We start from the raw sequence: 14,044 nt of genomic DNA, 5'->3' as shown, positions 1-14,044 counted from the left end.
CTAATTGCTTCTAATCTTTCTCTAGCTAATCTACTAGTGCAAGAATACATTATTGATGTAATAATGATTTCATTACTGACACATTTAGAGTAGAAGAGAGAGTGCAGCCACAAATAAGTGGTGGGTAAACACAATTTTGAAAAACGAGAACGACAAGGATAAAGTATCAAAAAAACTAACCCAATTAGAGAAATTCCCAGTTTTTGTTAGAGGCTTCGGTTGGACGTTATTGGCCTTTTATATAATTCGGAGGAAGCTTTATTTTTCAAATATGGACCTATCAGCAAGTGGTCTGTTCACACTCTCTGCTGCTGATAGAAATATTGTATGTATATACAATCATCGAATATCTAAATATATACCGCTAGTACGATGTATTTGATACTGAATATAAAAGGCCAACATATGTGTCACTCAGAGGTTAGAATGTACACCATTCATAAGGAAACCTTGCGATAACCAAATGCAGGCAAAGTCATGATGTTTGATCATGATAAGCAATGTTAACTCCAGATAAGTATTCGTGTCTGTAACCACACCATCATCAAAATGAAATTTATGATCATCTTCGGGATTCTAATTGGCCTGTCTTACCAGGTGAGTGACTAAGGGTATAATAATTAGTCTTTGGGGAAGAGGGAGGTCGGTGGATTGTTGCAGTCACGATAAAAGAAAATGCAATTATATAACTGGTCTATATATTAATAGTTACATCAGTTATATAATTGCATTTTCCTGTATCGTGCCCGCAACAATAGTCTATAGCACAGTTAGACAGCAGGTCCTGATAGAACTTTCTTTATAGAAGCGATTGTGTAATTTGGAAGAGGTTCGTGAGTTATTGGAATACAGTTTCATCCTTTTATCCGTTTATCAGTCTTTACTATTTATACCAAGACGATAAATTTTGCCATTTCTATTCAGCGAAGGTATTGTTAACAATAACAAGTAACACTGTATATCCTTCTTCTCTATGTTAATTGCAGTATTGTTTATGCCCAACACTTTAACAAGATGGTTATTATGTAATATATATATATATATATATATATATATATATATATATATATATATATATATATAGACGACAACGTGTTTTGTATTGTCTGCGTCAGCACATTTCAAAAGTCGTGGTATCACTCAGGTTCCTCGTGGTTGAGACTTAGGTTCAAAATCTTGTAAACGTGAGGATAAACTTAACTCCTTTGGTTAGATAGATGCCATACCAAATTGAATATGACATCAGTAAGCATGGCTTTTCACTTGCCTGTACCCCAATTTCAAGCCTTGTGTCAAGGTTAGGCACAGAAGAAGAAGAAGAAGAAGTAAAAAAACACTGGACTGAAAGTTAATTTCTTTTTCTACTGTCGTAATTCCGATTATGCAATTGACAACTTCAAACTGCGGACTAAGAAATCTTTTTCTAGTCACCGTCATATATCTACTCTGTCTCTGTCTCTAAAACTAGATTATCAACCCACTTTTGTCTCTCTCTGTCTCTAAAACTAGATCATCAACCCACTCCTGTCTCTGTCTCTAAAGTTATAATATCAACCCAATTCTGTCTCTGTATCTAGAACTAGATTATCAGACCACTCATGTCTCTCTCTCTCTATATATAACTAGATTAGCAACTCACGCCTGTCTCTGTCTCTAACATTAGATTATCAGCCTAATTATGTCTCTGTATCTACACTAGATTATCAACCCAATTATGTCTCTGTATCTAAAACTAGATTGTCAACCCACTCCTCTCTCTCTCTCTCTCTCTCTCTCTCTCTAAAACTAGATTTTCAAACCATTTCTGTCATTCTCTCTAAAACTAGATCATCAAACCACTCATGTCTCTGTTTCTAAAACTAGATTATCAACCCACTCATGTCCCTGTCTCTAAAACTAGATTATCAACCCAATTATGTCTCTGTATCTAAAACTAGATTGTCAACCCACTCCTCTCTCTCTCTCTCTCTCTCTCTAAAACTAGATTTTCAAACCATTTCTGTCATTCTCTCTAAAACTAGATCATCAAACCACTCATGTCTCTGTTTCTAAAACTAGATTATCAACCCACTCATGTCCCTGTCTCTAAAACTAGATTATCAACCCAATTATGTCTCTGTATCTAAAACTAGATTGTCATCCCACTCCTCTCTCTCTCTCTCTCTAAAACTAGATTTTCAAACCATTTCTGTCATTCTCTCTAAAACTAGATCATCAAACCACTCATGTCTCTGTTTCTAAAACTAGATTATCAACCCACTCATGTCCCTGTCTCTAAAACTAGATTATCAACCCAATTATGCCTCTATACCTAACACAAGATTATCAAACCAATTATGTCTCTGTACCTAAATCTAGATTATCTGACCACTCCTCTCTCTCTCTAAAACTAGATTATCAACGCAGTTATGTCTCTTTATATAAAGCTAGATTATCAACCCACTTCTGTCTATGTATCTAAAACTAGATTATCCAACCACTCCTGTCCCTTTCGCTAAAACTCTCTCTCTCTCTCTCTCAAAAACTAGATTACCAACCCATTCATGTCCCTTTCTCGAAAACTAGATAATCAATCCAATTATATCTCTGTATATAAAACTAGATTTTCAGACCATCCCTCTCTCTCTCTCAAAAAAAAAATAAATAGATTATCAACCCAATTATGTCTCTGCATACAAAACTAGATTATCAACCAAATTCTTTCTCTGTACCTAAATCTCGATTATCAGCTCAATTATGTCTCTGTATATAAAACAAGATTACCAACCCAATTATGTGTCTGTATCTAAAATTAGATTATCAACCCACTCCTGTTTCACTCTCTCTCTCTCTCTCTCTCTCTCTAAAACTAGATTATCAACCCACTCCTGTCTCTGTCTCTAAAACTAGATAATCAACCCAATTCTGTCTCTGTATCTAAAACTAGATTATCAACCAAATTATGTCACTGTACCTAAAACTAGACTATCAACCCACTCCTGGCTCTGTCTATAAAACTAGATTATCAACCCACCCTTGTCTCTGTATCTTAAACTAGATTATCAACCCACTCATGTCTCTGTATTTAAAGATGGATTATCAACCCAATTATGTCTCTGTATCTAAAGTTAGATTTTCCGACCACTCAACTGCAGACATAGCGCTTGCTATTACGGTCTGAAATAAATTTTATCTTGCATTGCTATCATAGGTAATTTATCTGATAAATGATTGAGGGCCCTTACAATGTGCGACCTCCAGAATATACGATGATACAACATATTGTGCTTTTTGCTTGATATCTGCTATCCGTAGATAATTCGCACACGCACAGCCATCGTTTCTCCTCTGGGAATTGGACCGTACTCGGAAAGAATATGGCCTTGAAATTATGTTTATATATATATATATATATATATATATATATATATATATATATATATATATATATATATATATATATATATATATATATGTGTGTGTGTGTGTGTGTGTGTGTGTGTTTGTGTGTGTGTGTGTGTGTGTGTTGGTAAGAAACATATTTACTTGAATGATCGTTCCCGTTGCGTTTTTTTATTCCATATCCTGTTCAAACATTTGTTTGGCTGCTGGAGCCCTACTCAACCAATCTGCCAAGCATACTGTACAATTAAGGTTGGGCCATTCAGCCACCAGAATTCAAGATTAGACCTGTTCCTACCGTTCGAACCAATTCTTTAGAGACATTAAGTCTTGTTTACGAGCATTTAACTCATATTTTGCATAAAAAATTTAATTATTTAATTAAATGTATAATGAATTAATAAATATGTAAATTAAATAAAATCCCAGCCGTTGGACTACATTATTAATCATTCTGAACCTTCAAATTGTATTTCTTTGTAGTTGGCCAAAGCTCTAGAGCGAGTATTATTACGTCTGTTGCCACTTTTGACATTACATAACTATGGTATGATTCTGAAATGGAGATTACATATAATGTATTGCTTTTAATAGGGGGGCCGAGTGGTCTAAAGTGCTCACCGTTACGGATCACTGCCATCTCACCTCTGTCTGCGTCTGTTCGAGTCTCGGATTCGGCTAATGTGGTTATGTGAGAAAGTTTGCCAGTAGCTTCTCGTGGGTCGGTGGTTCTTTCCGGGGGTTTTCCGGGTTCTTCCTCCACCATTAATACTGGCCACCATGTATGGCCTATCTTGTGCTGAAAAATGGCGTTAAGCCCTACAACAACAACAAAAAGCTTTTAATAGGCTTAGCTAAAGTGGATAAGGTGGTTTCATTTACGTCCGCGATCGAGTATCCTCTAGTAACTCGGTTCGGGTTCACTAACGTAATATATGCATCGTAAGAGTAAAGTAATTCTTGTATTTAAATGTTCTGCTGGTATGATTTTGAAATGGAGATGTGCATTTCGTCGGCTAAGCGAATACGTGTATGGTTCTACCTTTGTCATCTACGCTCAGGTAACCTGTAATAACCACAATTATTTCGACTGGACGCAGGGTAACTAAGTTACAAGTTAGTTTCCTATGTTATATAAGAAATTGTATCGTCAGAGTAAAAATTGCTTTCTGAGTTCCTGTTTTGAAACATGTTTTGCATTTTAGGTACAGTAACCATATTCTCTTTCAGCAAACAACCATACACAATCATCGCACCAATACCCACTATACGCATGCGCCTGTCTCCACTCATGAACCTAATGAACATACAACCATTACCTTTCATTACGATACCCATACGGTAGGTACCCTCAGTTCTCTCTCTCTCTCTCTCTCTCTCTCTCTCTCTCTCTCTCTCTCAGTAATATTAATTAATAAAAAATTATAGTACTTACTATATAATAAAATACAAATGGGTAAACACGTTTACACGAGTCGGACTGACCCACAAAAAACTGCCCTATGATTTAGTGTACAGTGTAGGCATTTCGTATATTTAGTTCATATACATGAAATAAACACGTTAATCATTTGCCATACTGGAATTTGAAAAGGGCACTCAAAATATATGCATATATACTTACAGATAGACAGACAGACATGAACACACACATACATACCGTCGTCGATGCGAAGGTATGCCTATAGAGATCCACAAATTGTGGATTCCACAAATTGTTGTCTCAAGACATCTAGGGTAAACATTCATTCATGGGAAATATTAATTTTTAAACTCACTCGATCTAGACAGATAACTAACTGGGAATAGCATATTAGGACTGTTACAAATATATGGGGAGGGGTGAGTGGGAGTGGGTGTATGTGTGTTCGCGTATGTGATGAAATGAGGGGAAACCCTTCGTAAAATCGTTTTGTTGAGGACACAGTTTTATATATGCAAAGTGATTGAATATATGAATACTTGTATGTACACTTCGACGAAAAATACCCCCATCCATACATACCCCATCCATACATATGTACGCCATACATATACGCAGAGATCAAAAAGCAATAACGGTCATTCTATTTAGAGTAGTGAATAGGGTCACCCTAGCGTCAATGGGAATTAGCATTACAGACCCCCCCGGGTCACTCTAGCGTCAAGGGAAAATTAACATGGAGAAAAATCGTGGGTCACTCTAGCGTCAAGGGGAATTTAACATGGAGAAAAATCGTGGGCCACTCTAGTGTCAAGGGGAATTTAACATGGGAATAAATCGTGGGACTTTCTAGCGTCAAGGGCAATTGAACATGGGAATAAATCGTGGGACTGTCTAGCGTCAAGGGGAATTTAACATATGGAAATTGAACATGGTGGGTCTGTATAGCGTCAAGGGGAATTGAACATGGTGGGATTGTCTAGGGACAATGATGGTAGAGGGTCAAACACAACAGAGACAGAAACATACATACACTAGTACAAGCGTGAGATTTATATATAAAGCATTACCAAGACCTGAAATCATGCTGGGGTGTTCAAAAATTTGCATAATTGTAATGATGCTATAAATAGCTATAATCAAGGAAATGCTCAACGACAAAATGGATGTGACTAAAAGTAACGCTAAAATGACGAAATTGTCCCAGAATTTAAAGGGAAATAAACATATCCCCGAAAATTAAGTTACAATGGTTTAGACTAAAATGGACAAAATTAGTAACTACTTACAATATCAACTTGTGTGACGATCGTGGATAAATATCTATGTATCTATAATCAGCTGAAATTCCTATGAAATCCCACTATCTATTTATAGCTCCAACTTGTGGGTTATTCCTTTGGAAAATCCCACTATCTTTTTATAGCCTCAGCTTGAGTGACGTTCCTGTTTATGAATTCTAGTATATATGTATAGCTACAAAATGTGGAAATCCCCAAGTCGATATTTATAGTCTCAAAATTTCCAGCGTCAGTGACGTCACTGTACTGAACACTAGGGGATAAATGGCAACAGTGTTGCAAGTGGCTGACCTGAATACGCGCTACTGTAGGTAGGTAGGTAGAGTGTATCTGATAGGGATAAAGTCAGTTTTATAGGGACAAACATAGACCAATACACACACAAACACACACACAACATACGCGCGCAGACACACGCACACACACACACATAGAGGGAAGAGGAAAAAACAAACCCCAAATATACTATCAACACAAAGGGGAGATAATACAAACCCCCAATAAACTATCCACACAAACGTACGCGAACGCATACAAACCCCAAATATACTATCCACACAAGGTAGCTAACGCATACAAACCCCAAATATACTATCCACACTCGGGAGGGAAAAAAAAACAACCAAATATACGATCTACACAACGTACGCGAACACACACACACACACACACACACACACACACACTATAAAATGCATAAAATTAGTAACTACTTACAATATCAACTTGTGTGACGATCATGGATAAATACCTATGTATCTATAATCAGCTGAAATTCCTATGAAATCCCACTATCTATTTATAGTTCCAACTTTTGGGTTATTCCTTTGGAAAATCCCACTATCTTTTTATAGCCTCTGCTTGAGTGACGTTCCTGTTTATGAATTCTATTATATATGTATAGCTACAAAATGTGGAAATCCCCAAGTCGATATTTATAGTCTCAAAATTTCCAGCGTCAGTGACGTCACTGTACTGAACACTAGGGCAGAAATGGCAACAGTGTTGCAAGTGGCTGACCTGAATACGCGCTACTGTAGGTAGGTACGTAGAGTGTATATGATAGGGATAAAGTGAGTTTTATAGGGACAAACAGAGACCAATACACACACACACACAACATACGCACGCAGACACACGCACACACACACACACACACACAGAGGGAAGAGGAAAAACAAACCCCAAATATACTATCAACACAGAGGGGAGATAATACAAACCCCAAATAAACTATCCACACAAACGTACGCGAACGCATATAAACCCCAAATATACTATCCACACAAGGTCGCTAACGCATACAAACCCCAAATATACTATCCACACTCGGGAGGAAGATAAAAAACAACCAAATATACGATCTACACAACGTACGCTAACACACACACACACACCACACACACACACACACACACACACACACACACACACACACACACACACCACAGAGGGAAGAAGAAAACCATTACACACTATCCACACGGAGAGAAGAAATAACTCTTGATATATATACTATCAACAGAGAGTGAAGAAAATAACCCATTATATTCCATCAACACAGAGTGAAGAAGAAAAAGTTTTTTGAAAGCACCTAAGCCCTCACCTGCAATGACCAACTCTGCCAAACACCTACACCCCACCCCACCAACTCCCAACACTACAAAACCCATTTAACCCGTAATTTTATGGCATCAGTGTGTGCTTTAGGAAACATCAAGACACAAAATGATGGATGAATAGACTGACTATTGTTTACGGATTTGCATGCCTAAAGAGCGTGCGTGAAGGAAAACATCCTTCCATTTCAATTCTAACTAAAACATGATCCAGAGGGATAGAGAGAGGTGAAAGAGCACAAATTCATAAAGTGTGAGTAAAAACAAAACACGCCATCCTTATTATACAATGTCAAGACCAAGAGACACTTACGTTTTCTTTCTGGTCTATTCTCTTTTAGAAGGTAGTATGAAATTTCACATCAGGGCCAACGCATCGGCTCACATTGTCAATTTTTCTATTTCCATGTCTTTACTGGCACAAGTTCTTCATCATCTTCAATTTCTTCTTCTTCTTCTTCTGAATCCCTCTTCTCTGTTTCGTCTTGTTTCTGTTTCTTCTCTTTTCTCGTAGGGCACTCTGAATTCCAGTGTCCTTTCTCCTGACAACGATATTAGGTATCTTGACTTTTGTCTCTCTTTCTCAGACGAAGCAGGTATTTTGGAGACAAATACCCATTTACCTTTGCAGATATAGCAAACTTCATTAGCACACACTTTCGTATGACTCTCATCAAATCAACGACCAAAAGAGTAAGTTTTGTTGCCACTTTCGCATGTGAATTATGCTTTCGTATGACTTTTAGCAAATATTTGACCAGCAGGTCGATCTGTGCTGACTCTTCCATCTTCTTGATCGTTTGAAAGTGGAATGAATACTCTGACGCTAAGACACTCTTCTTATATACAGGGACCTGCTGCGTATGAAACCTAGTCAAATGTAATTTTGCAATAAGATGAAACGATTTCATTGAGGAAGTAAAAGGCAATGATGTACCGTATCGCCTCACACAAAACCTGAAGTGTTAGCTCAGATCCGTGTCAGCGATTTCGAAGACGACATAACTGAGCTTTCATGAATGCTCTCCATTTATGCCACAAAACCACGAGTCCTGATTCACGCCAAAAGAAATTTCGTTCGGTCCATAAAAAATAGTATCACATCTGAGACACGCAAAAACGAACTTCCAGAACACTGAGAACGATGGCTAGCACCTAGAACGTGAAATGTATGAGTTCAAGTAGTGCGTAAAACTTAGTCAAATTAAATTTTTATAGTCAAGACGAAACGATCTCTTTTCGAAGAAGAAAGCAGACACCAAGCGACAATGGCGATCTGTGTCACACAACACTTTTCAAAATGTATATGATCAGAGGTTTGTTCTAGCGATCTGCACGGTTAAATTAAATGTTGATGTATTTTGTAATAAGACGGACACAATTTCCATGGGATCGCCCATGGAACCATTGTTCGTGCATTAGTTTAATTTTTTAAAATATTTTTTATATAAATCGCCTATAGGATAGACCCAGTAAAGCATGGCCATTCTCGTCACTGTGTGAATAGCTACTCAAGTCAATTCGAAGTGAACGCGGTAAGAAAATAAGTACAGGCAATGAAATGGCTTACAACGGGTGATGCATTGTTTTGTTCTAGGACTGTGTGGCATAATAATCCCTATGTTCTTGTGTTGTTACCATTACAGTGCAGACAGACTGAAATGTGAACTTACAAGCCCTCTTTGTGTGTGTTGTGCCATTTCTTCTTACCACATCAAAATACTGAGCGTCACAGTATTGGTTCGCATTTTCAAGCTGACCATTTTTTTATATCTCACTTAAACATTTTAACATAAACACTTACACTCACATCGGTAGAGTCAGAACAGATGTGTTACAGTATTGAGGGGCATGTTATCTTTTTTTTTAAACTAATAAATTTGGGGTTTGTATGAAGTAAAGAACCGAAAGTACAGTGAAACTCAAGGATGATGACCCAATCTGTCTGTCTATTGATGCGTGTATTTACTTAAGAAGAAATATGACCTCTAAAACACAAAGAGATACGGCAAGCATGATTAGAATGAACATAACGATGTTTTCCTTCACGCCCGTGTAATTTAGAGCTTCAATCCTCTTTGAAGACAAACTTGGTCTCCTTTTGTAGGGCTTGAAATAATAAAAAACCTGAAAAAATCTTAAGCACTTTGCTATAGATAATTTCATCAACAGACTAAACAACATAAATACCGTTACAACACTAGAAAGCCTTAAATCTTCTATCAAAAAGAAATGCATCAAAAAATTAAAGATTAACGATAACTAACCAATGAAACCGAATTTAACAAAGGCAGTGACAGGTGAAGAAATGGCTCTCACTTTGGAAAGGTAGGCGAATGTACTCTGTCATGCACCATCAACTTGAAAAAAAATTATAAACAGAGAGAAACCTGAATTCAAAATTCAGTTGTTTTTTTCTTCAAAATTGTTTCGTTTCTTTTTTTCTTTTTTTGGAACAAATCTAAGCACTAATATAGAGTGGAAAAGGGAAAATGCACATACAAGCTTTGATATTTCTGAAAAAATGAGGGGATATTCCTAACGTTCATAACCACCTATGGACTTGGACTTGTCTGTGACTTATCTACAAAACAAGATGTACATATTTCTGGTCAAGCTGCAAGTGTGTGCGTGTTTTTGAAAATGGTAAAAATTGGATATACAATTTTCTCGTGACACTTATAAAGTGAAGAGTCTGTGCAAGTGTCAAAAGCCAAAGTCATATAAGTTTTGTATTTTGTACGGCTTGTAAAGATTTCCACTTTAGAAAATGTGAAGTATCACAAGTTATTATCACAAACAGAAGTGGAACATAGGGGCTTGCAAGAAAGAAAATAACCCAGACAGTTGGTGTCAGCAAAAGTGCTAGAGACGGTACCCGAACTTGCTTGCTTGCTTACTTGAATTAAAGTGATTTTCGCTCTAATGGAACATATATCACTGGTTTAATAACGCACCGCGTGATTTTTAATTGCTCCTGGGGAGGGAAAGAGAGCCTCATCCCCCAGACTTTTATGTACTCACAGACTACTTTTAAATTTAGCCACTCAGGTGTAGGACTAACTAGTCCTTAACAACCTGATTGAAAAGCTTTAAACATGAGTGGGAATAGTCTCACCACACACTCATTTTTTCTGTCCGAGCGTGGCAAAGGAGGAAAAAGGTGCTCAAAAAGACAGCCATGGGTGTTAAGTACTCAACAAAACGCTAGCCCGTACTTATTTGAAATCAAGTCGTGTCACCAAAAAAAACGACGTGTACGACATCAAAGGCATTGTCAAACGCAGAAACTGTAAAGTGGGCAAACGACGTGTCAGAGAAGTCAAAGTACGTTGGAAAGGATATCCACCCAGTTTTTATTCTTGCATCGACGCTTCGTACTATAAAAAGAAGTGACCATCATGCCCTTTCACACAGATTCAGCTACTGCGATCACTCTTTCACCCAATTCTTCTCTGCAAGATTTACAAACACAACCCTTGTGGGTGTGGTATGGAAAACGTGTGCCTAAAACGCAAATCGACTTTTTCTGCCAAACCTTCGTGGTGTATTGTGTCATCGGTGCATCCATTGCCAATCTGAGTTTGCAACAAGGAGACAAACACTTGTGGACCATTGTATTGAGCAGTTACATCGGCGGTTACCTTCTTCCTAATCCCTCCCTGAAATTCTCCTCGAACGGGAACCACGGGAACCTAGTGTCCAGTGCCAGTGCCAGTCACCAGTCGAACAACAACAACCACAACAACAACAACCCCATTTTGGGCGGAGACACTCCTCTGACTTCCAGTATCGCCTCGGAGAGCCACAAAACTCTGGAATTATGAGCAATAACAACCAATTTTACTTAACCTTACCCAGTGACAGTTCCATGAAGGTGTTTCCCAAGAACACGTTGTGCTGTTACACGGTCAAATTACCTCAGACCATCCAGTTAGATCACGAAGCCCATTGGGAAGTGGCTTTAGTGGAAATCATTCACCCAACACAAATCAAAAAACATCACCGAAAAGCAAAACACTTTCGAAGTGGAAATCCTGAATGCCCAATTGGAGGAAGAAATCAACAAAATCGGATTTTTAGGGGACACAAGACCAGCCAGCAATCCAGCCTTCATTATCTACACCTAGAAAATTCCTTCAGGTTATTACTTTAGTGGTGAACATTTGGTGGACACTATTGCTGACAGGTTCAACTTAGCCTTTGGCAAAGCACTGAACAGAGCCAAAAAAGTGTGAAGATTGAGTACCATCAAGTGGCTCATCGTCTCGTGATCAAATTTCAAGATACGGACACATTGTCCCTCAGGTTCAATGGTAGTTTGCTTGAAATTTTGCGTGGACATGCAGAAATGGTCGCAAACAATATGAGTCCCAAGATCAAAAGTAATATGGATTTTTACAGAGCTTTTGGAAACCCGGTAGAACTGAACCAAGGACTTAATTTGATCTTTGTGTATTCCGATGTGGTGGAGTACAACGTAGTGGGACACACCTCTGTTCCGTTACTGCGTGTCATTCCTTTCAAAGTGGATAGTACCACAAACAATGACCAGGAAGGTGCAAACACCTATCACGTACACCGTGAATTTGTATATCCTCACTATTTACCCGTCAGTAAGTCGTATTTAGACACTGTCAACATTGCTATAAAAGGAGATCTGGGACAAAATATTCCATTCTCCAAAGGGAAAGTTACAGTGAAACTCCATTTTCGAAAACGGTTCTCTAACGAATTGTAAGTCAAGACAGCGAGGAGGGACATTTTTACCCTATAAAATCCGGCCAGATGCGTGTGGAATTTCAGTTTGCGGAAAATCTACGCGCAGATAATACGGTGAACGTCATCCTGTATGCTGAATTGGACAATACGATATAAACCAACAGTTTGAGAGAAGTCATTCTACACTATTAGAAGTCATGGAAGACTTTTATCAATGTTTGTATAGTAGGGATTCTTTGGACATGGAATGTGAAGATCCTGAGGAAGGAGAACCCCAAGACAAAGATGAAGAAGTCATCATGATGAAGTCTAGATGGCCAGAACAAGAATCACATTTAGTTTCCTGTTATGCTATAGTCTTGACAGAAAAACAATTAAGGAATTGATCAAGAAAGATTGCTATGGATGTCATAACGATCATCCCAGTGAAATTCAACACGATAAATGCTTGATGCTGAGTCAAGAAGAAAAATTGGACGAATATCTGGACGAAGCTTGGAGTCTCATCTCGGAAGAAGACGTGTTACAACAGTGGTATAAAGGCTTGCGTGAACATTATTGTCCTCCATTAACAACTCAAGAGATCCATCGCATCGAAGCTCTGTTGGATCAGAGTTGGGAGACAAGGCGAAGAAACGGTTACTTGTCAGACATTTTCGTGCAAAAAGTCAGGATCGAATTGATCACTTATCATTACCTGTGAAGAAGAAAAAAAAATGGATACCTGAGAACTTTATTACCTTTTGAACCACAGTTTGTACACTGCTTCTTGGAATCCTGTCGTCTGTGCTAAAGATGAACTCCCTCATTGCACACCTCAAAACCATCAAGCTTATGTGATCAACACGGACGACAGTCATCTCCCAGGAACCCACTGGGTAGCCGTCTACTTTCCTCAAGAAGGATGTGTGGAATATTTTGATTCCTATGGACTGCCTCCTTTGGAAGACGATATCATTGACTTTATGAGAGGAAATGCTCAGACCACACGATTCAATAATGTGAAATAACAAGGCACATCTTCCTTGGTGTGTGGACAGTCCTGTGTGTATTTTCTGAATCATCGCAGCCTGGGCTATTCTTTAGAACATTTAGTGACTCATTTTGATCCTCGTCATTCTTCTAGAAACGATGTGAAAGTACATCGATGGTTTTGTGACCAGTATACTTTTCTTTTGTCTCTAACTAGGAAACGTAGTGTCCATCAATGGCCTAATGACTTCCAACAGTGGAAATCACAATTTCATTCACAACGTTGTCAGCCCTGTTTAAAGTAGAGTGTGAATTGAAAAAAAAATGTTTGGTATTTGAAAAAAATGTATGATGTTATAGGGTTGGATTATTGTTAAAAAATGTTAGAGTTGTTTGTTAGTATGAATAAAAAAAATGTTGTGTTTTGAAGAAAAAAATGCCTTTGTGGTTTGTTTGACTATATTAATGTTGATTCATGCTCTTTGACTTCTCTCTATCCCTCCCATAACACTATTTGAACGTATCGGGTAGAAAACCGTGTAGTAATGTTTTCCTTCACGTCCGCGCTTTGACTTTAAGAACCGGGGAAGTTTCCAGTCTGCCCATCCATTGTTAACTCATCCTCC

At 38.0% G+C, this 14,044-nt stretch overlaps 1 protein-coding gene across 1 annotated transcript in view; it reads left to right on the top strand.

Moving 5' to 3' along the window:
* The first annotated feature begins 419 nt into the window (after window positions 1-419).
* Window positions 420-14,044, top strand: part of LOC149789544 (uncharacterized) — a 31,388-nt gene continuing 17,763 nt past the window's right edge. The window contains exons 1-2 of the mRNA XM_089973314.1: window positions 420-597; window positions 4,612-4,722. Coding sequence (XP_089829440.1) covers window positions 550-597; window positions 4,612-4,722 — 159 coding nt within the window. The 5' untranslated portion in view covers window positions 420-549. The remainder of the gene's footprint in view (window positions 598-4,611; window positions 4,723-14,044) is intronic.

This window comes from Sinohyriopsis cumingii, chromosome 10, assembly GCF_028554795.1.
Source record: "Sinohyriopsis cumingii isolate HCF-2022 chromosome 10, ASM2855479v2, whole genome shotgun sequence".
NCBI classification, from domain to species: Eukaryota; Metazoa; Mollusca; class Bivalvia; order Unionida; family Unionidae; genus Sinohyriopsis; species Sinohyriopsis cumingii.
Note: the sequence above shows the minus strand (reverse complement) of the source record. Positions and strands in the feature narration are given on the sequence as shown.